Source organism: Sarcophilus harrisii, chromosome 3, assembly GCF_902635505.1.
Source record: "Sarcophilus harrisii chromosome 3, mSarHar1.11, whole genome shotgun sequence".
In the NCBI taxonomy this organism is placed as follows: Eukaryota; Metazoa; Chordata; class Mammalia; order Dasyuromorphia; family Dasyuridae; genus Sarcophilus; species Sarcophilus harrisii.
The window spans coordinates 596,804,305-596,831,445 of record NC_045428.1 but is presented as its reverse complement, the minus strand read 5'-3'; the positions used below and the strand labels follow the sequence as shown (position 1 = coordinate 596,831,445).

At 36.5% G+C, this 27,141-nt stretch overlaps 1 protein-coding gene across 1 annotated transcript; it reads left to right on the top strand.

The window, feature by feature from the left end:
* Window positions 1-7,866: 7,866 nt before the first annotated feature.
* Window positions 7,867-20,121, top strand: LOC111719941. The gene is made up of 6 exons (XM_031963313.1): window positions 7,867-7,938; window positions 11,846-12,222; window positions 13,065-13,267; window positions 16,601-17,027; window positions 17,663-17,832; window positions 19,637-20,121. The coding sequence occupies exons 3-6, from the start codon at window positions 13,229-13,231 to the stop codon at window positions 20,099-20,101; spliced, it is 1,101 nt and encodes a 366-aa protein (XP_031819173.1). The 5' UTR covers window positions 7,867-7,938; window positions 11,846-12,222; window positions 13,065-13,228; the 3' UTR covers window positions 20,102-20,121.
* The last annotated feature ends 7,020 nt before the right edge of the window (window positions 20,122-27,141 follow it).

The window sequence follows — 27,141 nt, the reverse complement described above, 5'->3', positions numbered from 1 at the left end:
CTCCCCCATTAGAAGATAAGCTCCTTGGGAAGAGGATCTGTCTGTCTTTCCTATTTGTGTCTCCAATGATTAACCCAATATTTAAACATAGTAAGCTTTCAATAAATATATTATTTATTCTTTCTTTTAGGCATCTTTTGTTTGAGAAGAAAACAAGAGTTGCTTTAATTTTGATTTCCCTAGCTATTGGTGATTTGGTGTTTTTAAAAATGTGTGTCCCCCTTTGACCATTTTTTAAAATAAATAAGGTTATTAATTTATCAATTAATAAATGTAGCTTGCTTATAAATATTTGAATTAAATCCTTACATATATTGGAAATGAAACATTGATAGGAGAAAGTTACTTCCTTTTCTTAATTTTTTTTTTCAAATTTTAGCTACATTTGCTTTGTTTTTGGGGAAAAAAAAAACTTTTCCCTCGCTGTATGACCCTGGGTAAATCACTTAAGACCAATTGCCTCAGTCCAAAAAAAAAAAATCCTTTTCTATTTACAAAAAAAAATTATCCATTTTACCTTCTGTGATATTCTCTATTATTTGTTTGATCATGAACTTTTCATTTAGCCATAGATTTGCTTTATTTTTTTCCATATTCCTTTAATTTATGATATTAATTTTCATATTTGTAATCATTTATTTCTCTCATTCTTCAGTTTAAGACGACAAAAATGGAAAATGACAAATGTTGACAGGCTTGTGGAAAAAAACAGGTACAATTAATATGGATAGAGCTATGACTTGAGAGACGCATTCTGGAAAGTAATTTGGAAATATGCCTCCCCAAATTACTAACTTATACTTATCCTTTGACCCAGAATACCACTAAAAAACATCTATGTGTATAAATATACATGCATAAATAAATTTATATATTATGTATCATATATATAATAATATATCATAAGTGATATATCACATATTATGTCAAAATTAACTCACATATATTATCTATGTTAATATAGTTAACTAATATATTATATAGTAATATATAATCATATAATATTATATTATACATTATAATTAACTCACATCTATTACATATTATATAAAATATATTATAATCATGATATCATATATCATGTTATTATATATTATTACATAATGCCATACGAATGATGAACTCATATGTTTTATATGAATCAATACAACGTGAAATTGACAAAACTAGGGAAACAATTTGTACAATGACAACTTCTACTCTCACCAAATCCATCTTGCCCCTCTTACGAGCATGGACATTCATCTCTATCAATCTGGAAAACATCTCCTAGCAATGTGCCTTGGATTACATTCATAAACAAAAAAATTATGAATGACTTAACAAATCTGATGAAAGCAATGGCCAAATGGTACCGCTCTATCCTGACAGAGATTATAAACTAAATATACAGAATGAAACATATATTTTCTTTTTTGGACAGGAACTTATTTTCTTGAACTATGAATATTTGTTGCAAGTTTTTTTTTTTTGTTTTTTTTAATTCTAAAGAGTAGTGGCTGTGGGAAGAAGAAAAAATGCTTATCTTAAAAATAAAACAAAATGGGGATAAAATCCTAGAGCCACCTGCTGGCAGCATTTAAGAACTACAGAATGAATAAACATTGGATGAGGACGAAGTGTGGAACTACAGAAAGAATACTTGGAGAAGTGTCACAATTGATAGTTTTTATTTTTTGTCTCTCTGAGCTTGGAACAGAATTTTGTCCTGAACATTTTCTCAAGAAATGTTTGTTGAATTGGATAGAATAAATCCAAAGGAAAGCTGGGAGGAGACATGTGGATGTGGTTTGAAGAGTAGAGGGAGAATAGCCCTCATGTTGCAGTCAATTCAATTTGTTTCCCATCATCTTAGTATTTATTGATCACGACATCATCTTTTCCTCACATTCACAAAAATTTATAATTCTTGCTGAGAAGAGAAATAGCCTTGGAAATTTTGATATATCTAGTCTGGAAAAGAGAAGACTAGATGAGACATGATCAATGAGTTGGATTAAGTGATGTTATTGAATAAATGAAATTTAAAGGCCTGAATTTAAGTTCCAGCTTTCTATAAAAATCAAAGAGTAAATATTGCTGGGAAATCCAGAGAACTAATAGATTTAAATATCACCTTTGATGCTTATTACCTCTATTTTTTGGGCAAGTCATTTCCCTTTCCTGAATTTTATTTTTTTTCCTCATTTATAAAAGGAAAGAGCAACCAGAAAGAAAGAATTCAAATATCAAGCAGGATACTATCATAAGTTAAGATCACTATATAGGAAATGAGACATTTCAAAACACAGAAGCCTGCACTGAGAATAAGTTACTCAAGAAAATCAGTTAAAATCATACAAGAAAAAAATGGACTTTTTTTAAAAAATAGAGAATTTTCTCATGAAAATGCTGAAAGAGAAAAAAAATAACTAAGTACAAATATGGGAATCAAGAGAAAACAAAAGCTAACAATAATTGGTAAAGGAATGTTTACATTCTAATCAAAAAGAATATATTAAAGTAGTTCTTTCTGAATCTTAATGTCATAAGAGATGATTAAAGATATCTTGATATTGAGGCAGAATATTGAAAAAATATATAAATAGGTGTTTATATTATGGAAATATTATGAGAAAAACAAAAAGGAAATGGAAAGAATACATTACCAAAAATAGGAGGAAATATCAAGGGAAATTGCTAAGATATCCCAGAACTAGAGAGTAAAATGGAAATGAAAAAAAAAATCACTTATCAATATCTAAAATCCACAAACATAACCTCCCAGGGAAATTTTACCTAAATTTAGGGACTTACAATCTTAAAAAAAAGTATTTCAAACTGAAAGAAAGGAACCATTCAAATATCACAGAAGCACAATCAGGATAACAGAAGATTTAACATATATGTGCTAAAGATAAAAAAGCAGAGAACTTGGAATATGATATTCCAGAAGGCAAAAGTGTTGGAATTAAAACCTAACTCAGGAAAACTCAGTGAAGGCCTTCAAGGGAAAAAATGGACATATATTGAAATAGAGGATTTTAAAGCATTTTTGATGTAAATTTGACATTTAAACACAAAATTCAAAAGAAGAATAGAAAGGTAAACATGAAAGAGAAAGTATAAAGGATTCAGTAAGGTTCAATTGTTTGACTTTCTATATGGGAAGCTGATATATGTTTCTTCTAAGAACTTTATCATTATTAGGGCAGTTAGAAGAATTTTACATAGAAAGATGGTGTAGGAGTGAGTTGATTATGTTGGAACTATGTAAAAAAATGGATGGGTGAGAAAGAAATGCTTTAGGAGAAGAAGGGAGGGAGAAGAAGAATGAGGAAAATGATTTCATATTAAATAGGGAAATAGGAAAGAGCTTTTATAGTAGAAGAACAAATGGCATGTGGTCATTGCTTGAACCTCATATCTAAATTGGACCAAAAAAGGAAATATATATATAATATACATACACACACAATATATATGTGTGTTTATGCATGCATACACACAAATACACACACACATATATATACACACTCTGTTGATAATAGAAATCAATCTTAATAATAGGGAAGTAAGGAGATAAGAGAAAGAGGAGTGAGTTAAAGAAGGGCATATAAAAGAAGGTAGGGATCAGAAGTAACAGATAAGATAAAATAGAGAAAAATAAACAGAAGAAAACAAAATGGAGGGAAAGGTATAGTTAGTAATCATAATGATGGACAAACCAAATAGATCAAAGAAAAGGAGAAAGGATTTCTTTCTGCAAAAATATATTTTGCAAAAAAAAAAAAAATTACCACCACTTTTCGTGGTGATAAAGAATTTAAAATCCATGGGATATCTCCATCAATTGGAGAATGGCTGAGCAAATTGTGGTAGAGTGATTAAATACTATCGTACTATTGTGTTTTAAGATATAATGCACCAGTGAGAAAATAGTTAAGTTTATTTTCTCAGGATCATATAGTTAGTAAGTGTCTGAGGCCACATTTGAACTCAGATTTTCCCTATTGCAGGTTCAACACACTACCTTTTGTACCACCTCATTGTCTATACAGGGAGGCCAGGATTGGGTAAGCAGGCAATTTTAGGGCACCTTTTCTACCTGGAGGTGAGCAGTGCCATCCTTAAAGGCTGCTCATATACCCAGAGGGATGCTGAATCTAACTGCTGTTTCCAGGGACAAGACAATCCTATGGCTTGGGCCACAGTATGCAGGGTTGTGACTATAGGTCCCAGCATAGCCACACCTGCTGCTTCATCACTTTCTCATCGCAGGATTTTGAGATAGAGAGAAATGGAAAAAATGGTATGATGATGTCTTTTCATTCATGCACAAATTGGATTTAAATGAGGCAGAGTTCCATGAAGTCCTCAGCTGCACTGGCTCTTCCAGAGTCATCATTGTCCAGCGGTAGAACAGTCAAGATTACTGGGGATACAGTGGACTTCAGATTCAGTGGATGACATGGTGTCCTTAATGTCTAACCAAGCTCTAAAGGCTCTGTAGCACCTGCTTTGCCTCCTTTTCTGGCTTTGGGGGAAAAATTGTTCTTGTGATAAAAGTTCATTAGCTTTTGCACTTAAAAGATTATCGGTAATAATGGAGAGAGAAGTTTCCATTGTAAGATGCCATTGGAAGCTTCGTAACAAAGGGCTGAGAAGTAAGTGAGAGAAGAATGAGAGGCACTGAATATAGACAGCTTTTTCTAAGTCCTTAGGACGTTAATTGAGAGGAGGAGGAGAGATATAGGATACAGGCTTAGGAATAGTATTGTCTAGCAAAAGATTCTGTTGTTATTTGGTTTTGCTATTATTGCTGTTGCTGCTGTCATTGCTACTATTTAAGTACAAGGGAAACTTGGATGAGTTTGATAGTAATAGGAGAGAAACCAGAAACTGAGAAGTTCTAGAGGGAAAGAAAGAATGACTTCAACTGCAATTTGCTGGAAAGAATGGCCAAAGTCAACTGGTCCAACTGAAATCCTCTCTGCAGTAATCCATATAATTTGTACAAATTCTGGAGAATTTCTAATAATTGGAAAACCATTATATCCTGGGATCACCTTGTCATTTGGAAAGCTCTCATTTTTAGGTATTATTTCCTTACATTTACTCATAACTTACCTCTCCACAACTTCTAACCACTCAATTTCTGTTCTGCCAAAAACAATAGTCTAAAGTTGTGTTAACATGCTAACTCTTCCAATACCACAAATGCTCACCATACCCAACTTAATACTTTTTTTCCAGAATTAACATAATCTATTCCTTCAGTCAAATCTTTTTGTCTCTCATTCTGGTGGCCCTTCCCTCTGGGCTCCCAAATTTTTCCATGTACTTCCTAAAAGATTATTCCAAGAGCAAATAAATTTCTTTAGATGTGGTCTGACCAGAGAAGAGTACAGTAAGAATGAAGTTATCTTTACTATTATTTCCTAATTAACTGCTTCCTAGCTTTGCATTTAAAAAAAGTTCCCATCAAGTCATTCTGCCAGGGAAAGTCTTCATGTGCTTAAAAACAATTTTAACTTTTGCTTTTTTTAAATTACATTAAATTTAATTGTAATTTTGAGTTCCTAATTCTTTCCCATCCTTCCTCCTCTACCTTATCATTGAGAAGTAGAACAATCTTATAAAGGTTATACATATTCAGTCATGCAAAACATATTTCCATATTTGTGGTGTTGTAAAAGAAAACACAGATCAAAACTCCCTAAAGAAACATAATTTTCTTTTCTTATTTATAATTTTCAGTATATATTCCTTCTCTTGAGTTTGGAAAGAGGGGAATTCAAAAGTTTGGGGTCCCAGACTGGTGTCATGAGGTGTCAAAAGAATTTGCAGGCTTGAACCCATCTCCTAGAGAAGGGACAAAGTTTATTGAAAGTAATTGTAACTCCAATTCAAAAGTGGGCTGGGATCCTAAAAGAAGTGCAGCAGAGAAACAGAAGCCAGGAGACACATTTATCCAGCTTTCTAGCATTGATATGCTAATTCTATGGCTCATGGGTAGGAGGGAATTTCATTCTCATTGGCCAGATTATCAATCAGACTATTGTCCCAGGAGTTTGATCTGTGCGAGAGTAAGGAGTAGTCAGAATCAGACAGATTGGGGGTGGGAGTTTCCTGAGGCAAAAAATCTATAATCACTGACTTATTGCCAGAACAGAAGCCCCCTCCCCCCAAAAAAAAATTATCAGGGGACCACAAAATCATATTACATATTTCCCCACAAAGGGATGGAGGTCTCATCTTCTGGAGCTGCTTCAAGCCGACAAGGAGCTTAGAGCTGTCTCTTTGCTCAGTGGGGTCCAGAACGAGGAGGGGATATTGGCAGCAGCACGGGGAGGGGGGGAGGGGGCTGAGTTTCTGAGTTTCAGAATCAGTTAGCCAATGGTATTCCTGGTGAACAAATTCATAACTTGGAGACTGAGAGAAACAAATCTCACAAATAAATTAGAAAGTCAGGGGTCATATATGAACAAAAAAGAATAATTAAAAGTGGAGTTAGTAAGGACAATGGCCAGAAACCCTACACAGAGGAAGCAGGGGTGGGAGCGGTGGGAGGGGTGGGGAGGGCTGGCTGGGGAGGGCTGGATGAGACTATCATGAATACCTCTCATCCAAACAGCTTTTCCTAGGATAAATAGCAAAGAATGCTTTCCTCAACGTTCTGCTTTTGTCTCCTTGAAGGGTGGGGGCAGTGTCTGAAGCAGTGGTTCTAGACACAATGAAAGGAGCACTCAGATCACCTGAGGTACAAGCACCATGTTTAAAAGGTGTTAAGCATTGGGTAGAGAGGATGCCAGGCAGAGTGGAGACAATAATTACTCTTAAATGGGTTTGATCTAATTTAGCAAAAACCTGAGCTTACAGTCTTACAATTAGTAAAGATGTCAACAAAACCCAAAAAAGCAGTTTGAAGCTCCTGGGAGGGGCCGAATTTGTAAAATCCATTAGTCCTTCCCTAAGTATATACCCCTCCTCCAGAAGGGCTTCAAGATGAGGGACTGAGGCAGCCCTTTCACATACGGGCCATGTGCATTGGTGGGGGTTACCTTTCCCTGGATTTGCCCCCTCAAGGGCAAAAAAGAAATTGAGAGTCTTTATGCAATGGTAGCTGTTGTAACTTTGTGAATCTCCCATACTTGTGAACTCCAATGAGTACTTAAATATTTCTTGATTATATGAACTCTCTAAAGGTGTGAACACAAGCATTATATCAATTCCATTGAGTTAACACTAGGATTCTAACATCTCTTTTGAGTTATCACCTTGTTTCAAGTTGAGTTAACACTAGGATTCCAACAGTGTGCAAAAGAAAGCACCTTTAAGATCTAGAGTGGAGAATCATTGTGTCCCCTGGGATCTGAGTGGGGATCGTACAGGGTCACTAAAGCTGGAGGGCATAAGAATCCGACCCAGGGATTCTTGGGTCCCAGACAGGAATCTACTTCCTCCCAGATTTCAGAAGGAATCCGGGAGGACTTTGAGAGAAGCACAACAAATTCACCTGGAAGTCTGAGAAGGAAAAATTGAGCCCCCAATTTCACCATTAAATCACACCCCAATAAGGGAACAGGACAGGAGGGAATAATGGGAAAGGAGAGTTTAAATACCAGGTTGGGAAAGGAGAGTTTAAATACCAGGTCGCCGCTGGCAGGGTAGAAGGGATGTCTCAAAACAGTTCTTAAGTTTCCCTTCAATCCCCATTACTCTGCTGGAGATGGGACAGGTGAGACCAAAGTGCCGGAGTAAGAAAACAAGGCCCCTGTATACCTGCCACATCCAAAGTTACCCTGGGTTCAGCCATTGTGATGGAATTAAGGGGGAGGCTAACCAAGCAACTGTATTGCTCACCTCGACAATTCTTAGGGCTTTGGTGGGCTGTGCTGTTTGATATCTCCCCCCACTCTGTGAAGGGGGAAAGGAGTTCACACCTCACACCTGGAGGTAAACTGATAAGGCTTAACATGTTGACAATAACTCCAAGTAACTTAGTTAACAATTTTAGAATTTTCCTAAATCATAGCCAAATAGTTTTAGCTGTTTCTATTCCCTTAAATAAACTTCCCTTTTGTTTTTGGGAGAAAATAGGACAATTCTTAAAATTAAGATAGAACAGATTTTAAAATTGACTTAGCTTTAGTTAATGAGTCTTGACTAACTGAATTGTCATCTGGTTATTTTCCAATTCAGGGATTCATTTCTCTTTGGTGAGCCAGGTAAAGGTGTGAATTTTTACTGACAGGGCCCTCAGAAGTCTGACTCTGGATAACTAGAGTTTTGAAAGTGGTAGCAAACTGCTTTTTATTTTCCTGAAGTTGCAAAACTCTTCTGTTAACACTTATCAGTACAAATAGATCCTTTTAGTGGGTTTTCCTTTTACTATTCTATTTCAAACAAATTACCAAATTACTTTACACACAGAGAGAAATCACTTATCTGTTGGTCATATTAAACAACCCATAGTTATCAAATATGAAGCAATTATATCCAATAAAGCAGTTAACCTTCACATAACATGTTTTATTCTAGTTTTTGTGCAATTATGTGGTCTTCACAATAACAACTGTTATTTCTCTTTACTAATTAGAAAACTGGACAGAGATAAAATAATTTGCCATAAATGTTATAGCTAATATATATTCATAATTGAGAGAGAGAATGGTGGTCTTACCAAATGCAGAGGTTGCCTAGCTTTCTGGGAGCTGCGAGGGGTACCCAGATCCTTCCCAGGCAGTTCCTGGACAGAACCTCCTGGAAACTGGGGTGACTGTAGGGTGTTCCTTTGATGGTAGTCTCAGGTGCCAGAGCTCAGGAAATGCTATCCATGGAGCCTACCCCGACTTCATCCTCATTCCCCCACACTGATTATTTGGGCATGATTGGGTAAGGTCCCCCTGGTTTTACTTCCCCTATTTCTGCAGATGAGGCAGAATTTGAATTTCCCCACAGTTCAGAGATGAGAAGAGTTAGCAAACAGTAGCAATCCCCACAACTGAAATGTTTCAGGAATTTTTCTTGACATTTTAAAATGACTAATTGCCAAACTTTCAAAATTTTGAGAATTTGCTAAGACGTTTTGCTCTCAAAACTTTAAAAAAAAAATAGACTTTCTAAGAAATTTTCCCAGCATTCTAACTATAGCATAGAGGCTTTTTTTTTTTTTTTTTTTTGCTGGTTGTATTTGAAATCTTTCCAAGTAACAAAATCTAGCTCACAGAACAAACACGACACAGATATTCTGCACAAAGATGCAGACACACACAAAATGACATGAAAGAGGACTGTCCCATTTTTGCCAAAAGCCATTCCCTCTCCACCCCCTCACCCCTTCCACCCCCGACATTGTAACTTCTTGATGAGATAGTCTTTTTGTTAGTATTTCAAGCGCAATTCAAAGCACAATGCTTTGCACAAAGTAGGTGCTTATTAAATTAGAACAAGATAAATGATACCATGATTCTTCTTGCTCCTAGAATTGTCCCAAAGACACTTTCAGTGACTACAGAGGGTAGGCCAATTGCTTATTATACAAACACTTTAAAAATTACAAACAAATAAACAAAAACTCAACAATCATTTTATCCATCTGTGCAACAGTTATCTGAAATATAGAATGATGAATAGGGGGATAGAGAATCTCCCCAAAATAGATTCCAATATTCTATTGAATGTAATATGAGAATGAGAAAATTAAAATGAATAATTCACATTTCTATAATGCAGAAGTATTGCAAAGACTTTCCTGTGTATTTTTAGTTTGGAAAAGAGAAAACAGAGTTTAGGAGTGAGGATTATGATGGTTATCTTTTAGTTTTTGCAAGATTGTTAATGGGATCAAAGGATCAATCTTATTCAATTTGACTGTGGCAAGGTACAGTCAGGTAAAATGAGAGAGAATTTGAAAAGAGGTCATTTCAGATTTGTGAGGAAAAAAATTTCTGAAGAATCCAGATTAGAAATCTACCCATCTGGTATAAAATGTTAGGATGAAATTTAGACGACCAGTGGAGTAAGATATTATCGTATGATTCTGTGATTCATCAAAACAACTCTAGGAGAACTGTAGTACAAATATCATGGCATCTTATTTGTACATGAGTAAACTGAAACTCTTGTTTAGGTGCAATTTAATTGTCTTTGTGTCCCAGTGAAAAAAAGAGTAGTTGATTTCATGACATAATACCAAAACAAAACAAAATAAAACAAAAAAAACTCACTCTTTAACACTGTTAATAGGATGTTAACTTTACCCAGGTGTTTTCTGGGCAAACCTTCCATAGAAAATGACTAAAGTATTTATGGAATTGTTTTAAGAAATTAATTATGTGCTTACTAACTGCCAACTCCTGTGCTAACTTGTGACAATACTAGTGCCTTCTGATGATTTATAGTAATCTAGGGCCAGCTAAGTGGATCAGTGGATAGAGCACTAGGCTTGAAATTCATCTTAATGAGTTCAAATCAGTCTTAGATCATTTATTAGCTGTGAGATCCTGGGCAAGTCACTTAGCCCTCTTTACCTCAGTTTCCTCATATGTAAAATGAGCTGGTATTTCTATATGTAACTTTGCCAAGAAAGGCCCAAAATGGCATCACGAAGTTAGACAAATTGAAATGACTGAACAACAAAAATTCATAACTCAATCATTACCAGATGATACTCCAGATAGAGAAATTAAAAATATAGGATTGGCTGATTTTAGAATCTCTTCATTTTCATCAAGGATTTTTTTTCATGAGAAAACTCAAGTCTCCTCTCTGTTCCCCCATATCTAAGGTTTGATGTTCATAAGGGAGATAGTGCTCATGGTTGGGGAATTTAGGAGATGGTTCCCAAGTTGTTCTTTGTAAGAAGGAAAAAATAAGGTGTGAACACATTCCAGAATGTGGGGCAAAGGCAGGGAGATGGGAAAACGTATTGTATGTGGGAAGTAGAGGCCAAATTGACTGTTATGGAGAAACAGTATTAAGAATATAATAAAACTAAATGGAAAAAGTAGATGGAAGGTTTTAAATATCAAGCTGAGGATTCTGAATCTCCCTTAGATTAATGACTCTTTAGCCTTTTTCTGCATGTCATGGACATTTATGGAAGCCTGGGGAAGCCTATAAACTGGTTCTTAGAATATAAGTAATAATGTAATAATAATACCTACAATTAGAAAAGAACCCAAATTACATTGAAATCCAACTGTAAAAGTACTCAAAAACAAAAGAAAAAAAAGTTCATGGAACCCTAGTTAAGAATCCCTACCTGTATTTTTACCTTATTTCTAAATCCAAATTTTCATGTGCAGCAAGATAACTGTATAAATATGTACACATATATTGTATTTAACATATACTTGAACATATTTAACATGCATTGGACTACCTGCCATCTAGGGGAGGGGTTGGGGGGAAGGAGGGGAAAAGTTGGAACAGAAGAATCAAGGCTGAAAATTTACCCATGCATATGTCTTGTAAATAAAAAGGTATAATAAAAAAAATAAATTATATATAAAAAAAGAATCCCTACCTGAAACAATACTTTATATATCATATGTGTGAATTGTGTGTGATTATTTAGGACACCATTTCAGAAGTCTTAATTGGAGGGATGGTGAAGATTTGACCTCTTTAGGTGGGTGGGTGAGAGAGAGAAAAGGGGATAGAGCCAATAAAGGCATCTAGGCTGTGTATTAAAATGAGGATTGAGAGAACTGAAGATGACTGGTATGAGGAATACCAAGAGATACTAAAGTCACAGAAATTTATGTTCAAAGATCAAGGATGTTGGACAGGATTGAATATTGGTGAAGACTAAAGATAATTGAGGAATAAGAAAAACTTTTTTTTTTTCATTTTGTAGCTGAAGGTACATGAGGGTGGGAAGCCGGAGGATGTGACAAGCCAAGACTTAGACACAACAAGGTGTGAAGACTGAAGCTTTTACTCTCCCTAACTCGAGATATATTCAAAGAAGAGCTACTTAAAAGCCAAGATGTGAACTCGAGACCTTGAAGAGGGCCTCTTCCTCTGAGTACAGCAAGTTTGGATCCCTAGAAAGGGGCTCATTATTTTGTTTGAGTTAATCAAGCTTTTGTTAAATGCTATATGCCAAAGGCCAACTTTGCCCACACTAATTCCACAAATACAAGAAATGAAATGATCTCTATTCACAAGAGCTTCTAACTGGGGAGAGAATACATGGAACATAAATATAAAAATCTCTAGAGTATCTTGAAGGTGAGAACACCAGTTTGAAGGGACATTGTCTTAGACCTTCGAACTCCTCTTCCCATAATTCTTAGCATGTACTAGACACTTAGTTATAAAAGTCTTTGACCAATTCCAATTGATTCATTCATTTAGGAGAGGAGGGAACTGAGCCTCTGAGGGGAAGTGCCTCCATCACGCTCTTATAGGGACAGAAAAGGTTTAAAATTGCCATACTTACAACTGGGAGAAAGCTGCTTACTTTGAAATTAATCCCAGCCCCCAAACCTTTGGTAAAGGGGAGGGGACAAGTCCATATAGTAGCATAAATACTGCTCCCTCTCCCAGTAGAAGACTTGACTTTGGAGGCAGCAAGAGATTTGTGACCAGTGGCCTTTACATCTTGGTGCTGAACAATACAGAGTAAGAGCAAATGGGATGGGACTTTGGGGGATATTGATGGAATGGGGAAGGGTCTTGGAGATGAGGTTGCTCTGGTAAAACAGTAAAGATGAATCCAGAGGAGAGCCAGGGGAAGTTCTAAGAGAACCCAGAGCAAGGGGAGCTCATTTTATCCAAGTTAGAGATGAGGAAAGAGTGTAAGAGGGCTCACATGAGCTGATATTTGAAGAAAGAACTCTAACAGAAGGAGCTATACAGAGATAGATATCCAGGTTCAGTAATACATGAGGCAGGAAAGTGGAATGAATTTTTGGGGGTGACTCTCCTGCTTTCATCACTTCTCCTCTAAGACTGAGGACTCAGGCTGATCCTGAGGTCCTCCAGAAAGCTAGCCTGAACATTATATCAATGGATTTTCATATCAATGTTGACTGTAAGTTTCCCTCCCTTTTTTCCCTGTCCTTCTCCAGCTTCACAGCGCACTCCACTCAACTTTTGTGTTGAAGAATAAATGTAAGAACAGGGATGATGACCAGACAAAAAAACAAAGACAACAACAAAGAAGACGGAGACCAGTAAAATTAGGAATAATAAGCCCCAGGCAGTTAACAGGACTAAAAGCATCAATCCAGACATGGCTGTTCGTAGGAGCATCTCGCCGCCCAGAAGTCGGGTAAGTGAGGATTCCTGCTTTTCTGTTCTTTCCTTCAACTCTCACTTTCTCCTCCACCAGAAAACCTAGTCTATCCTTCCAAACCTCACATTTGAGCCTCACCTCCCAATCGGTTAACTGAAGTAGTATCTCACAAAAGAGAAACTGGGAACTGGGGCTAGGACAAGCAAAAAGGAACACCTTGGACTTCCAGGAGAGAGGAGCCTCGAGTCAAGGAATCCATTAGGCATTTAGTTAATAGCTACTAAATGACTAGATTTATTAAATGACTTAAATTTGTTTAATGATTACTGGTTCTGGAGGTGCAAAGAAAGGCCAAAAAACTCCTGCTCCCAAGAAGTTCACACTTCTAATGAAGGAGACAACATGTAAAGACTTTTTGCAGAAGATAAAACTGTGTTTGAGACTCGAAGGAAGCCAGAAGGTGTAGATGAGGAGGAAGAGACTTCTAGGGATCATCTGAAAATGCCTGGATTTGACAGATGGAGAATCTGTGCTGTGTGAGAAACAGGAAGGCCCATGTTAGAGTTATTTGGAAGGGAGTAATACATGAGAAGACTGGAAAGATTGCTTAAAAGGGACTGGATTTTGAAAGGATTTAACATCCAAGCAGAAAATATATAATTATATTTGTTTCTGTAAGTAATAAGGAGACACTGGAGTTTATTTAATTATTGGGTGACATTCTTAGTCCTGTACTTTAGGAAGATCCGTTTTAGTAATTGATTGGACAATGGGCTGCAATGGGGAGGGGTTTTAGTTAGGGAAAAGTAGGAGAAAGCTATTGAAGTAGTTCAGCCATGAGCTAAGGACCGGCTCCAGGGCAATAGCAGTGTTAGAAGGAGCTGAATAAAGCAGTTGTTGCAGAAGTAGAAATAAAAGGATTGGGAAATGGTTTTACTTGAGGTGTAAGGGTAAAGAAATTAGCTTGTGAGATTGAGAGACTGGGATGATCTCTGTTGCATTTATAACATCGAGGAATTTAAGAAGAAAAGGTTTGGGGGAAGTATTACAAGTTTGATTACATATCTGTTGAGCATATAAGTATGTGATTTTGCTCCAGTTTGAAATGTCCAACAGGAAGTTGGAAATTTGAGAATGAAGGTCAAGAGAGATATTAGGAATGGAGATTTAGATGTGAGAATCAATTGCATGGAGGTGGGTGTTGAGTCTATGGGGGCTGATGAGGTCACTAAATTAAATAATAGAGGGAGAAGGGGAAAAGTCCTAGAACAGAGCCTTAGGGAATACTCTTATTAATTGGTGAGACCTGGATAAAGGAATGAAAAGGAAAGGTCATAAAAATACTAGAATAGAGTAGTGTTGTGGAATACTAGAAAAAGAAAATGAGAAAAGTATTGAGAAGAAAAGATAGTTAATATCAAAGATTCGGTGAGAACCAGAAGGGGGAGGATAGAGAAGAATAATTAAATTTGGAAATTAAGATGAGCTAGAATGTTTTTCATCCTGACATGCCCTCTAAAGGATGAAGTCTTGAAATGCATGAGGGCTCTTTACTAATGCATGATGGGAAGGGCATATCACAGATTCAAAGATACATCAAAAGGGATGGAACAACAACAACAAAAAAAAAAACAAAAAAAAACAAAAAAAAACACACTGTATAGAGGCAGCTCTGAGTTTCAGTCTGGTTTGACCATGTAATATCTGTGATCTTGAGTGAATTCCAGAGTCAACGAGGGCCTCGGTTTCATTACCTAAAAAGATCAGAGCTAAAATCTGGGTCTTATCCCTGGGATGATAAGGAAGCTCAAAAAAATATATACTTTCTATTTCTATGCTACTTACAGTTTACAAAGTGCTTCACCCACACCACCTTTTGCTATAAGTTACTATGACCAATGTATCTCTCAGTGTGACTGTTACCAACATCATTTTATGGATGAAGAAATCCATTCAGTGCTCAGCATAGTGTTTGGCACATAGTTGCCTAATAAATGCTTATTGACCCACCAGACTGACTGAAATGATGAGAGAGAAGTATTAACTGACTCGTTATTCTTTCTTGGAGTTACTAACTTGTAGAATAAAGATTTAAAGCTCAGTTTCCATGACTCCAAGATCAATTCTGTCTTCTACCCTTGAAGTGTATTCTATACTTGATGTGCAGTTAGAGAGATATTTCTGATCCCAAATTTCGTGGACAATTTGTTCCCAACATGTGGTGGAGCTTTCTGAGCTCCCGTTGCTGTGATCTGCCGGTTGTGTGTACTTTGACTCTTCAACACAATGACATAGTTGAGGTCCTCTTTGAGCATGAAGGACAATAATCAACCAGCCAACAACTGAAGTAGATGTGAATGGATTTTGCAAAGTATGAAGGGCTGTGCATTTGCAAGAGTCAGCAGAGCATATTGGATAGAAGGCTGGGTACAGCATCAGGAACGTTTGAGTTGGAATCCATCCCCTGATTCTTAACTAGCTATGTGGCCTTAGACAATTTTGAAACGACTCTCTTTGTCTTGTGATGATGATGATTTTGAGGAGAGTGAGTCAAGTCAAGATACATTAGCTAAGCCCTTACCCTATGCCAGGCACTGTGCTAAGTTCCATGAATTTCATGAACTTACATTTTAACCAGAGGAGATACCACAAAAAATGCTACAAAGGTAGGTGTGAATGTTCTTTTGGCATATTGTAGGAAAAGTCCAAAGACTAAGAACTGCAGTGTAGAGAAGAGATGGTGGAAAAAAACAGGAGGATTCTGGAGAAACATATAGGATGACAGATTTAGAGCTAGAAGGGACCTCGGAGACCATGAAGTCCACCCCTATTACATTTTACAGAGGACACTGAGCTCTGAAGGAGGGTAATTTTTCCAAGGTCAGAGAAAGTATGAATCCAAATCTTCCTAATTTCAAGCCCAGCTCTCAGTCTATTGCCTAATGTTGCTATGTGTCCTCCAAATCTTCCAAGAAATTAGGAGTTTGGTCAGCTGAGATTTCTTCACACAGAAAATATTCTGTGTGATGAGTGTGTGTGTATATGTGTGTGTGTGTGTGTGTGGTGCAAATGAGTCAGTGGTGATGCAAGCATATAAGAGGTTGGAAAACTTATGTAGCATCTTTCCTATTTGAATTTATTTTAACTTACTGAAGAAAATATGTATTTCCATAACTTAGTATGATAATATTCCATAACTCAGTATGATGATAATAATAGCAAGAGATGATCGCATATGCAATAGTAAACCTATTCCCAGGACAACACTGCACACTGAAGTGGGAGGTCTAAGGCGATGCTTAGGAGTGAAGTCTGGGATTGAATCAACACTTATTTTCTCACTGATCTTTCTTTCTTTTTATTCTGCAGGTTTCAAGCTTAACAAGGTTCATAGAAGACCAAAGGAGCCAACATTCCCATGATATTTTTGTACATCCATCATTTTCCATGCCTTCTCCCTCATTTTCCATGCTTTCTCCCTCAGTATCTTCCTTCATGCACCAGTCACGACAATCATCTCATGTACCCTATGGACAAGACATCTCTTCTTCCTACTACAATTTCAGTTTTGGAATTCCACTGCCCTCTCCTTTTTCTTATGTTGATCCTTTCTTCCGAAGAGGACAACCTGAGAGGGCTCAAGCTTCAAACCCATTCCTGACCTCCCCCCCTTTCTGTGACTTATCCCAAAGACATCCATTTATGGAATATAATAGTGAAATGTGCTTTCATTCAAGAAACCTTGAACCTAGAGGGATTCAGTCACCAGCAGCACAAGCTACAAGGCAGGAAAAAGGTAATGACTCTTATTTCTTAGCAAAGTTATTTTTCTTTTGATCAAAATTCCCCTCTATATGTATACTTGCCAGGACCAACCACCAAACAATGTGTTCTGTGGGCTCATCACTAGTTAAGTGCTGGAAATGCCAAAAAAAGGCCCAAGAAATCCCTGTTCTTAGGGAATTCTTAATGGAACCCCTAACCTGGATAACTGAATACTTCTTCAATGACTTGGTCTGTTTAACTTTCATCTCCACATTGTCAGAATATTCTCCCCCTAAAATATATGTTTTATCATTTTGCCCTCGAAAAAAATAACAATCTCCAACCACTTTTTTTGAGTATTTGAGTGGATAGTTGAGAAATGTGCAAATGGATCAAAGAGTTTCTATTTCTGTTAATAATTTCTCATAATCAATATTCAGACAAAATGGAAGAGAAGAAAGAGGGGGAGAAAAGTATTAAGGAGAAGAGATTATTCTATCCAGTAGTGTAATAGACGATTCTCTTCCATTTTATCTGAATATTGAGTAAAGTGTGCCTCCAGATCCTCTGTTTTGTTCCTCCATCCATTCTGAATCCAGTCTATCTAATGTATGAGATTGAATGAACCGAGGCAATTAAGGTCTTCATTTTTTTATTTATTTTCAGATATTTCTGGGACAAACTATTGCTTTAATGATTGCTATGCTTCCCCTTCTACGATGCTGAAATTGGGAGCTACTTGTAACCTGGACTCTAGGCATGATTACCCACCAATTTTCCATATTCCTTTAAAACCAGAGACTCCAATGGATAAAGAACTTTCATTAATGCATCAGGTAGGAAATAACTTTTATTAATTCTAGACTTTTCTCCTTTCCCACACATATGCAAATCGGTTACCAAATCTTGTCATTTTGGTCTTTACAACTCTTACATTCATTTTCTTTTCATTCACATGACCACCGTCCTTCTTCATAAACTTTGTTTTGGACTAATAAAACATTTCCTTCAAAGGGGTCCCAGATTTATTCCAGTCTTTCTCCTCTTCAGTAAAGCTCCCACAAAGTCAACCAAAAAATGCTTCCAAAATAAATCTTTTGATATTCCACAGCTCAAGAATCTTCATTGACTCCCTATTATTTTGGGGACTAACTGAAATCTCCTCAGCTTGGCAGCTGAAACCCTTCAGCTTCTCTGTGCAAGCTTATTTTGCATTATTCTGTCACTCCATATTTCAGATAAACTGGACCATTCTTCTCCACCTCAATATTCTGTCCCCTATCTTTCCAAGGTGGGATGGATTATTTCCATCTCCTACCTCTCTCCATCCTTCGTTGTCAAGAACAGGATGATCCCCGCTTTGGGGATTCTTGCTCCTTCCTATATCTCCAATCCAGAACTCACTTTAATGCTCTAAATATCTGATATCTCTTCTTCAAGAATAATTTCTTAACTCTCTAGCGCCCTCTTCAAAGTGTTAGGTACATGCCATTTTATTTACTCACTGTAAGTAGCTAGTATGATGTTAGACAACTTTATATTTTCAACATTTATATTATACTTTACCTTCAGTAGGTGCTTACTTAACTAATCAACCCCCAAGTGTGTAATTTGTGCCTTTGTGTCAGACATTCTCCTAAGTCTTTAGGCTGGATTTGAATATTTTATGTCAATACTCTATAACTGCCTATTTCCTTTCTCCATTCCCGTGTCTCATCACATAAGGAGATCACATTGCAAATGGTCTCCTGACTTGGTATACCTTCAAGTTGGATTTGGCTAAAACCATAAGTTAAATTGCTCAATTTCCTTCAAAGAACCCCCGAATACTTAGCTAGGTTTTCTGGTAGCACATTGACACAATTCTTCACTTCCATTCTTGACAATCTTCTAATAGTGATCAATCTCAAGGACAGTGACTCCAGTGACTCTATGGAAAAAAATACCAGCTACTTGGTGAATCAATAGGACTTTCCAGAATCTTTAATCTCCTCTCCTAACATCAAGATTAATCAGAGTTTGAAGAACTGCAATTGAAAAAAAAAAAAAAAAAACATGATGAATGAACAAGAATTCAAAATCACATTTTAGTTTCTTGCAAGAATTCAAACACAAATTTTCTTTCCTTCTCATAAGGAAAAGTTAATATATCTTTCAGGAAAACATTTTTTCAAACTTGTGAGCTCTAGAAAAGATAGACAACTATCCCTTCCACATTGTGGGGACAACTATCCCTTCCACATTGTGGGGAGTATAAATACGGCATTTTATCTTGGAAATACACTCAAAAATTTTGGCCCTCCTTTCATATCAAAGGAGTCTGAATCATCATGGCATTAAAAGATAAAATACATTGGTACTATATAATATCATTCACATATTTTGTGTATTTCTGAGTTTCTAATTTTTTTTTCTTTTATCTGTTGGGCTTTGCTTATTTGGCTTCTTCAAATTTCCACCCACACCTCTAAACTGCCATTAATTTCTTATGTTGGACAATAATGTGCCAAAAACACAATGGGGAAAGTTGGTACCTACCAACTGAGGTAAACCTGAATTGTGTTTGAATGGAGTTAAACTAGATGATTCATAAGCTTCCTTCTTTCCCCTGATGCCAGTCTCTAACTTTTTTTCATGCAGAACTTTCCACCACCTCCAACTATCAGATACAACTTAACCCCACCAAAGTCCTTAACTGATCCTGAAGAGGATCCTTTGGGAAACCTCTTTAAATTACTTCAGGCTGACCTGGTCCCCAAAAGACCAAGATATTTCCTGGAAGGTACAGATTCTGAAGCAGATACCACATCTTCCATCTCATCTGAATGTCATTCAAAAGACCATTCCAAATGCTGTCCACATCACGTAACTCCCCAAGAAGGAATGAAGAAAGATTCCTATCAGACTCCAGAATGTGACTCCAGCAGCTCAACAGAATGCGACTCCAGCAGTTCAACAGAATGCGACTCCAGCAGTTCAACAGAATGCGACTCCAGCAGCTCAACAGAATGTGACTCCAGCAGCTCAGCAGAGGGACGTTCCGATGATATTAATGATGCGGAGACTGATGATTATATTATAGATGTGGAGACAGTAGAAAATTAAAGCCAGGATGTTGTCTATAATTGTTTGTGTTGTAGAATTCTTGACGAAATCTTCCTCTTCCACATGGCTCTTTTCAACAACGAGATGATTCAAACCCGTTCCAATTGTTCAGTGATGAAGAAAACCATCTATACCCAGAGAGGACTGTGGGAACTGAGTGTGGACCACAGCATAGCATTCTCACTCTCTGTTGTTGTTTGCTTGCTTTTTGTTTTTTTTTTTCCCCTCAGGTTTTTTTTTCTTTCTTCAATTGATTTTTCTTGTGCAGCAAAATTACTGTATAAATATGTATATATACATATATATAGGATATAACATATATTGGAATACCTGCAATCTAGGGGAGGAGGTGGGGGAAAGGAGGGGAAAATTTAGAACAGAAGGTTTTTCAAGGGTCAATATTGACAAAATTGCCCGTGCTATATTTTGTAAGTAAAAAGCTTTACTAAAATATTTTTAAAAAAGAAAGCTTCCTCCTCAGACCAGATTTTCAGAGCAATTACTCTCAGGAGTTAGAGAAGTTTGATCTCTCAGTCCACTGTTTAGTCATTCTCTCCTGCCTCCAGGATCAAATTTACCATCATCGTTCTTGGGTTTTTGTTGTTTTCACTAGCACAACAGCAGACATTTCCAAACTACTAATATTCCACATCACAGGGGTTATGGGTGTGATGTCTCCACAATCTAGAAAATCCATGTAAAAATTTCTCCCCTCCCTTGATACCAGAGAGCTCTGAATTATTATGGTACTAAAAGATAAAATATGTTGACATTATATTATACTACACATACATTTTATGCATTTCTGAGTTTCTAAAGTTCTATGTCATCTGTTGGCCTTCACATAAATGTTGGAAAAAATGTCCATTTAATTTCTCATGGCAACCTGCTGTATCAAAACTGCAGTGAAGAAAGTCACAATGTGGAAGAGAAAACTGTATATTAATGGAGAATAGTCCCTTTTTATCCCTTTTAACATTAGATTTAGCTTTTTTATGGTTTTTATCAACCTTCTTTATCATAGTAGGAAGAAGCGTTATATGAACAGAAAGATTATAAAGACGTGGACTTACACAAGAAGTCATAACCATCAAAACAAGAGAGATGACCTTCTAGGAAAGGATTCATTCTAATTGGAAAGGATTCATTCTAATTATCTGCTTGAGAAGTAACAGCCATCATAGCAGAATTTTTTGTTCTTGGATCCTCAACATAGAAGGTTTAGTGATCCCAGGTGATCTGTAACAGCAAGATCATTGCAAAACTTGTTCTTCTGCAATGATCAGAGAAATTTGCTACTGAAGGAGGAAGGACAAAATTATAACAATATTAAGATCAGTCCATTAGGCTTAAGGCCTTAGTGTAAAAGGACCAAGTTCTTCCCTTAGCTTTGACTTGAGGTAACAGTAATAAATCTCTTTTTATGTAAGTGATCTAGAGTACTTAATGGGTTTCATAGCCAGGCTCAACAATCTGAGAGGAGGGAAACTTAATGTCCAGAAAGAAAAAATAGCATATGAGAAAAAGTGAGTCAAAAGACTTCTGCCATGACCTCCATTAGACCATCTTTTCAACCTTATCAGCAACCTTATCTTTCTCCATCTGCACAACTTAGCAAGTGGAGGAGAATCTCTTGGCATTATTCCTTGAAAAGTGGAGCACTTCCCGGTACTCCAGGAATAAAATGAATAATAAATCAGTTATAATTTAAGGTCTCCAAGTATGTCCAATGCCCTACCAGGTGAATAAGAGTAGCCTCCTCTGACTAGGAAGCTGCATCTTCAAAACTGGGAAGACCCAACTGTTTAATCTCTTTCAGGCCATGCTTATTTCTCCTTTTCTTCAGCCACTCTTTTTTTCAGCTTCCAGATTTGGAACTTGCCCCTGCTGATCTTTGCAAAGGGACTGAAAAGAATATTGGCCCAGGAGAGAAATGTAATCTGGGTCTCCCGAGCCCATTGCTAGTGGACTCTTTTCTCATTGATGGAGATCAGTGCCCTTTGCCCATATGAGAGTTTGGGTGGAAGGAGAGTAAATGCCTCAGAATCGCCAGTTTTAAAGACATTGGCAATCAATCAAAGAAAACTCCCACCACCCATGGAACAGGAGACCTTGGTGACTCCAGATTAAAACTGGGCCTGCTCAGAGAGCCCCGATTATATTGCTATCTCTGGTACTCAGTGCTCAGAACAAATCACATTATAGTCCCAAGAGACTCCACATCACAATGCAAGTCTATCCTCTTCTTGAAACAGCTAAGAGATCCAATGGATAGACTTTTAGATCTAGAGATCTGAGTTCAAATCCAATCTCAGACACTTAGTAGCTTTACAACCCTGGACAAATGACTCTGGAATTTTACACATTAAATGGAAACATGATAATTCCCTCAAAATCCAATAACTTGCTGGTTATAGTTAACAGAGACATATTAATATACTGCATATCAAGAAACCAAAAAAAATACTTTTACACTGGAATCTGTTGCTCCAAACTTGTCTCAAAGATATAACTATGAGAGACATAAATTGGGGAACAGTCTATCCAGTTTTCATAGAGTTCATAATCCATAGTCAATTTTTCATACAAATCATTTCTATACTATAAGAAAATAATTAAGTCCCCACTTTGGTTCTTCATGTTTTGTAAGTCTGTGTATAGGGAGAAAGGGAGAAGTCTTAGTTCTTCAACTAACCAATTTACTACATTAGACTTTAAAAGGCTGTCATTATTGACACATATTCTTGCAGTTTCTTTCATAGAGATATTAAATTTTATGTTTTTGCCAAGACTAGAAAATTTAAATCAGAGTTTCAGAATTTTATAGATAAATGAGATTTCCTGAAGTCTTTTTCCAAAAACTTCCCCCCCCAAATGAAGTGATTATTATTGTTATGAAACAGAATATATCTATTCAAATATGTAAAAGAATCTTTAAAGAGAATGTCTCTGTCTTGCGGATAGATGTCCCTAGGTGATGATTCTAATTTTACAGCATTTAGATCAAAAAACAAATGAACTTTTTTAATGCAGGAGTTGGCCAAAAGTAGTACATTTCCAATTTGTATGCAGCTCATGAAAAAAGAACATTTTAATTGGCCTTTAAATAATGTGTAGGAAATAAAAAATAAATGGGGTATCCATGACAGGTCTTCAAGGAAGACTAGTACCTCTAATATAAGGGCTGCTAAACATTTTTTTCAGGGCTACTTTTCACTTTTGTTATCCACTTGCACTCAACTATCATCTATGCCTTCAAGAAATTATAGCATGATACCCTTTGATCCAGCAGTGTCTCTACTGGGATCTTAAAGGAGGGAAGGGACCCATATGTGCAAAAATGTTTGTGGCAGCCCTTTTTATAGTGGCAAATAACTGGAAACTGGAAGCTGAGCCCATCAGCCGGAGAATAGCTAAATAAGTTATGGAATATTATTGTTGTATAAGAAACGACCAGCAGATCATTTTCAGAGAGGGCTGGAGAGACTTGCATGAACTGATGCTGAGTAAAGTGAGCAGAACCAGGAGATCATTGTATATGGCAATAATAAGATTACACAATGATCAGTTCTGTTGGACATGGTTCTTTCCAACAGTGAGATGATTCAAACCAGTTCCAATTCCAATTGTTCAGTGATGAAACAAGCCATCTACCCCCAGGGAGAGTATTGTGGGAACTGAGCGTGGTTCATAAAGTAGCATTTTGACTCTTTTTGTTGTAGCTTGCTTGTATTTTTGTTTTCTTTTTTTTTTTTTTTACTGGTATGATTTAATTTTTCTTGTGCAGCACAATAATTGTATGCATACATTAGATTTAACATATTTCTACCATGTTTAACATATATTGGATTATTTGCCATCTAGGGGAGGGCATGGGGGAAAGGGGGGAAAATTGGAACACAAGGTTTTTCAAGAGCTAAAACTGAAGAATTGTCCACACATTTGTTTTGAAAATAAAAAGCTTAATTAATAATAAAAAAGAAATTATAGCATATACAGCACCAACACCTGGGTAAAACCATTTCAGCAGACCAGCTAAACCAAGATAAGTAAGTGAGTTAGGAAGGTGCCTAACCCAATCATGTGAAGACTTCAGCCAGTGAAATGGGTATATATGAACAAATTGTTCCAATGGGCCCTAAAAGTGGTGAAAGTAACCACTGTGAATAACTTAGAGCTTGGTTAGATGTAAAGATGTCAAGGTCATATTCAAAAATATCAGTAGCCCCCAAAACAACTAGCACAAGACTTAATGTCCACAGATTAGTTTGTTTCAAAGTTTGTTGCTAACTTGGAGGAAAAGCTGAGCCAACATACAGTCGGCAACAATGGACAGAAAAGGAGTGAGCAACTTTCAAAGATTTGGGGTACAGCACCACATTTACTCATCTGGGCCAGAACACTCACAAACACCAAACTTGTTTCATGGAAATGATGGGGAATTCAGAAGCTATAAAACAAACAACTAGAACTCTTTGTGGTATCCACGGTATAGTTTGTCTATCTAATTGATTGACCATCAAAGCCTGTCAATTTTACCTTAATATTTTTGGTTCAGGCCCTAACACTGTAGACTCCCATCAGCTTGCACCTAGATTACATCAATGGCCTGCCATTTGTTCTCCCTGCCTCAAAGGCTCCATTACATTGGATCCTCCACTCAACTTTAGTTTTCTTCCTGAAGTACAGGTTTCACTGTGCAGCTTCCTTGTGAATTCCTTGAGAGAAAGGTCTGTCTTTTGCCTTTCTTTGAAATCTCTGCACTTCTTAAAGTGTCTGGCACATACAAGGCATTTAGATGTTTAATATGAGTGCCTGACTGCTACTGGAGTTGTAACAAGAATTCTTTCATTGAACCACCAGAGGATGAGTTTATTTTCTAATACTTTTATTAAAGTCCACAAAGTAGTAATTTTTATTGAGCTTTGGAACAGACTATCGAACATGATCATAATTAATAATAACAATAGAAGCACTTTGTGGTTTTGAAATAGCACTATGAAGATTATGTCATTATATCCTCACAATAGCCTGGGAGGTAGGTGTGAATATTGTTCCTCTTTTAAAGAAAGGGAAATTGAGGCACAAAAATGTTAAATGACTTGTACAGGAGACCATAATTAGGAAGTTTCTTAGACTATCAAACAATAAACATATATTTAGCACCTTTTTATTCCAGACACTAGGGATATAATGAAAGCTAGAAAACATTCCCTGGACTTGATAATCTTAAAATCTAATCAGAGAATGAAGTAAACAGACATGTACAAGATGTGTGTATATATACATACATACACACATACAGGGAGAGTTTTCGAGGCATGAAGACAGCCAAAAAATATATATACCCAAAGCAGAGGTTCAGAATATTGTTCATGGAACAGTTGGGATTCCAATGTCACTGAATGGTAGAGTATATGGAGGAGTAGATGTAAGAAGACTGAAAAAAAAACTGAGAGAAGGGTAAGTTATGAAGGAATTTGAAGGCCAAAACACTTTTTTTATTTTTTTGTATTTGATCGTATAGGTGATAGAGAGCCACTGGAGTTTATTGTGGGTTGAGATGGTCAGATCTGTGCTTTAATAAAAATCACTTTGGTGATTGAATGAAGACTGGATTGGATTAGGAAGAGACTTGAATTAGAAAGACCCACCAGCAGACTATTACCATTGTTTAGGAATGAGTGAATCAGGACTTGTATCCTACTAGTAGTAGTATAAGAGGAGATAATGGGGCATATTTGAGATACTGCAAAGGTGCAATCCACAGCCTTTGGCAACAGATTGATATGAAAAATGAGAACCAGTGAAAAATCAAGGATGATACTGTGGTCAAAAGCCTTGAGGACCAGGGAGATGCTGGTATACTTAGTATTAATAGGTAAGTGAGGAAGTGGAGAGAGTTCAGTGTGAAAGCTACTGAGTTCAGTTTTGGACATGTTGAGTTTAAGATGTCTGACTACTGGGCATCCAGTTGAGTTATTTGAAAGACTATTAAAGATGCAAGTCTGAAGTTCAGTAGAGAAATTAAGGGCTAGAATTCCCATATTTGAGAATCATCAGTACAGAGCTTATGATTAAATCATTGGAGGGATGAGATCAATAAGTAAAGTAATACAAAGAGAAAAGAGAAGAGGACCCAAGCCAGAAAGTTGTGTGGGATACCCAAAGTTAGTGGGCATGATATGGAGGAGGATCCAGAAAAGAAGACTGAGAATAGTGATTAACAAAGTCAGAGGCTGCAGAGAAGTTAAAAGGGATAAGGATTCAGAAATAATTATCAGTTAATGATAGCTGTGGGGATCTAGATGTACAGCATTTGAACTGTAACCTTGTCATCTTTTTCTTTACATGATTCAGCCTGTTCTTTCTTTAGTTTATATAACTAGCCTGTGATTATGTTTAATAAAAATCCAATTTTTTTCATTTTTTCTTTCTCAATTACATGTAAAGAAAAAAGTTTAGCACTTTTGAGTTTCAAATTTTCTCCCTCCCTCCTTCAACTCCCCAACTTTAAGAAGGGATACATACATAACAAATCACTTCAACATTTGTCATATTGCAAAAACAAAGAACCATAAAGTTTTTTTATAAGTATGCTTCATTTTGCATTGAGACTCCATCAGTTGTTTCTCTTGAGGTGGCTAACTCATTTCAAATTGTTTTGGATCATTAGATTGCTGAGAATAACTAAATTATTCATAATGGAAAATTCTATTTCTAAGCTACAAAAATTCACAGATTGTCAACTATAGTAAGAAGTGCCGATCTACCCAGACTGGAATATATAGCTATAGTTAGAAAATGATGGATTACTTATGTTTTTAAGTTTTATCTTTATAATATTCCCATGAGCCAGAGAGCAAAGGTTCTTATCTCCATTTGGCAGATGAAAGTAAGGTCCAGTGAGAAGAAAGATCATAAATTTATATTAATAGCAATTTTCAGAGTACAATATTGGCCATTCCATAGGAAGAGTTATGAGGGTATGCTCCTAGGGACCTTTTTTTTCCCATTTTCTTCTGAGACTCTGAACTTCA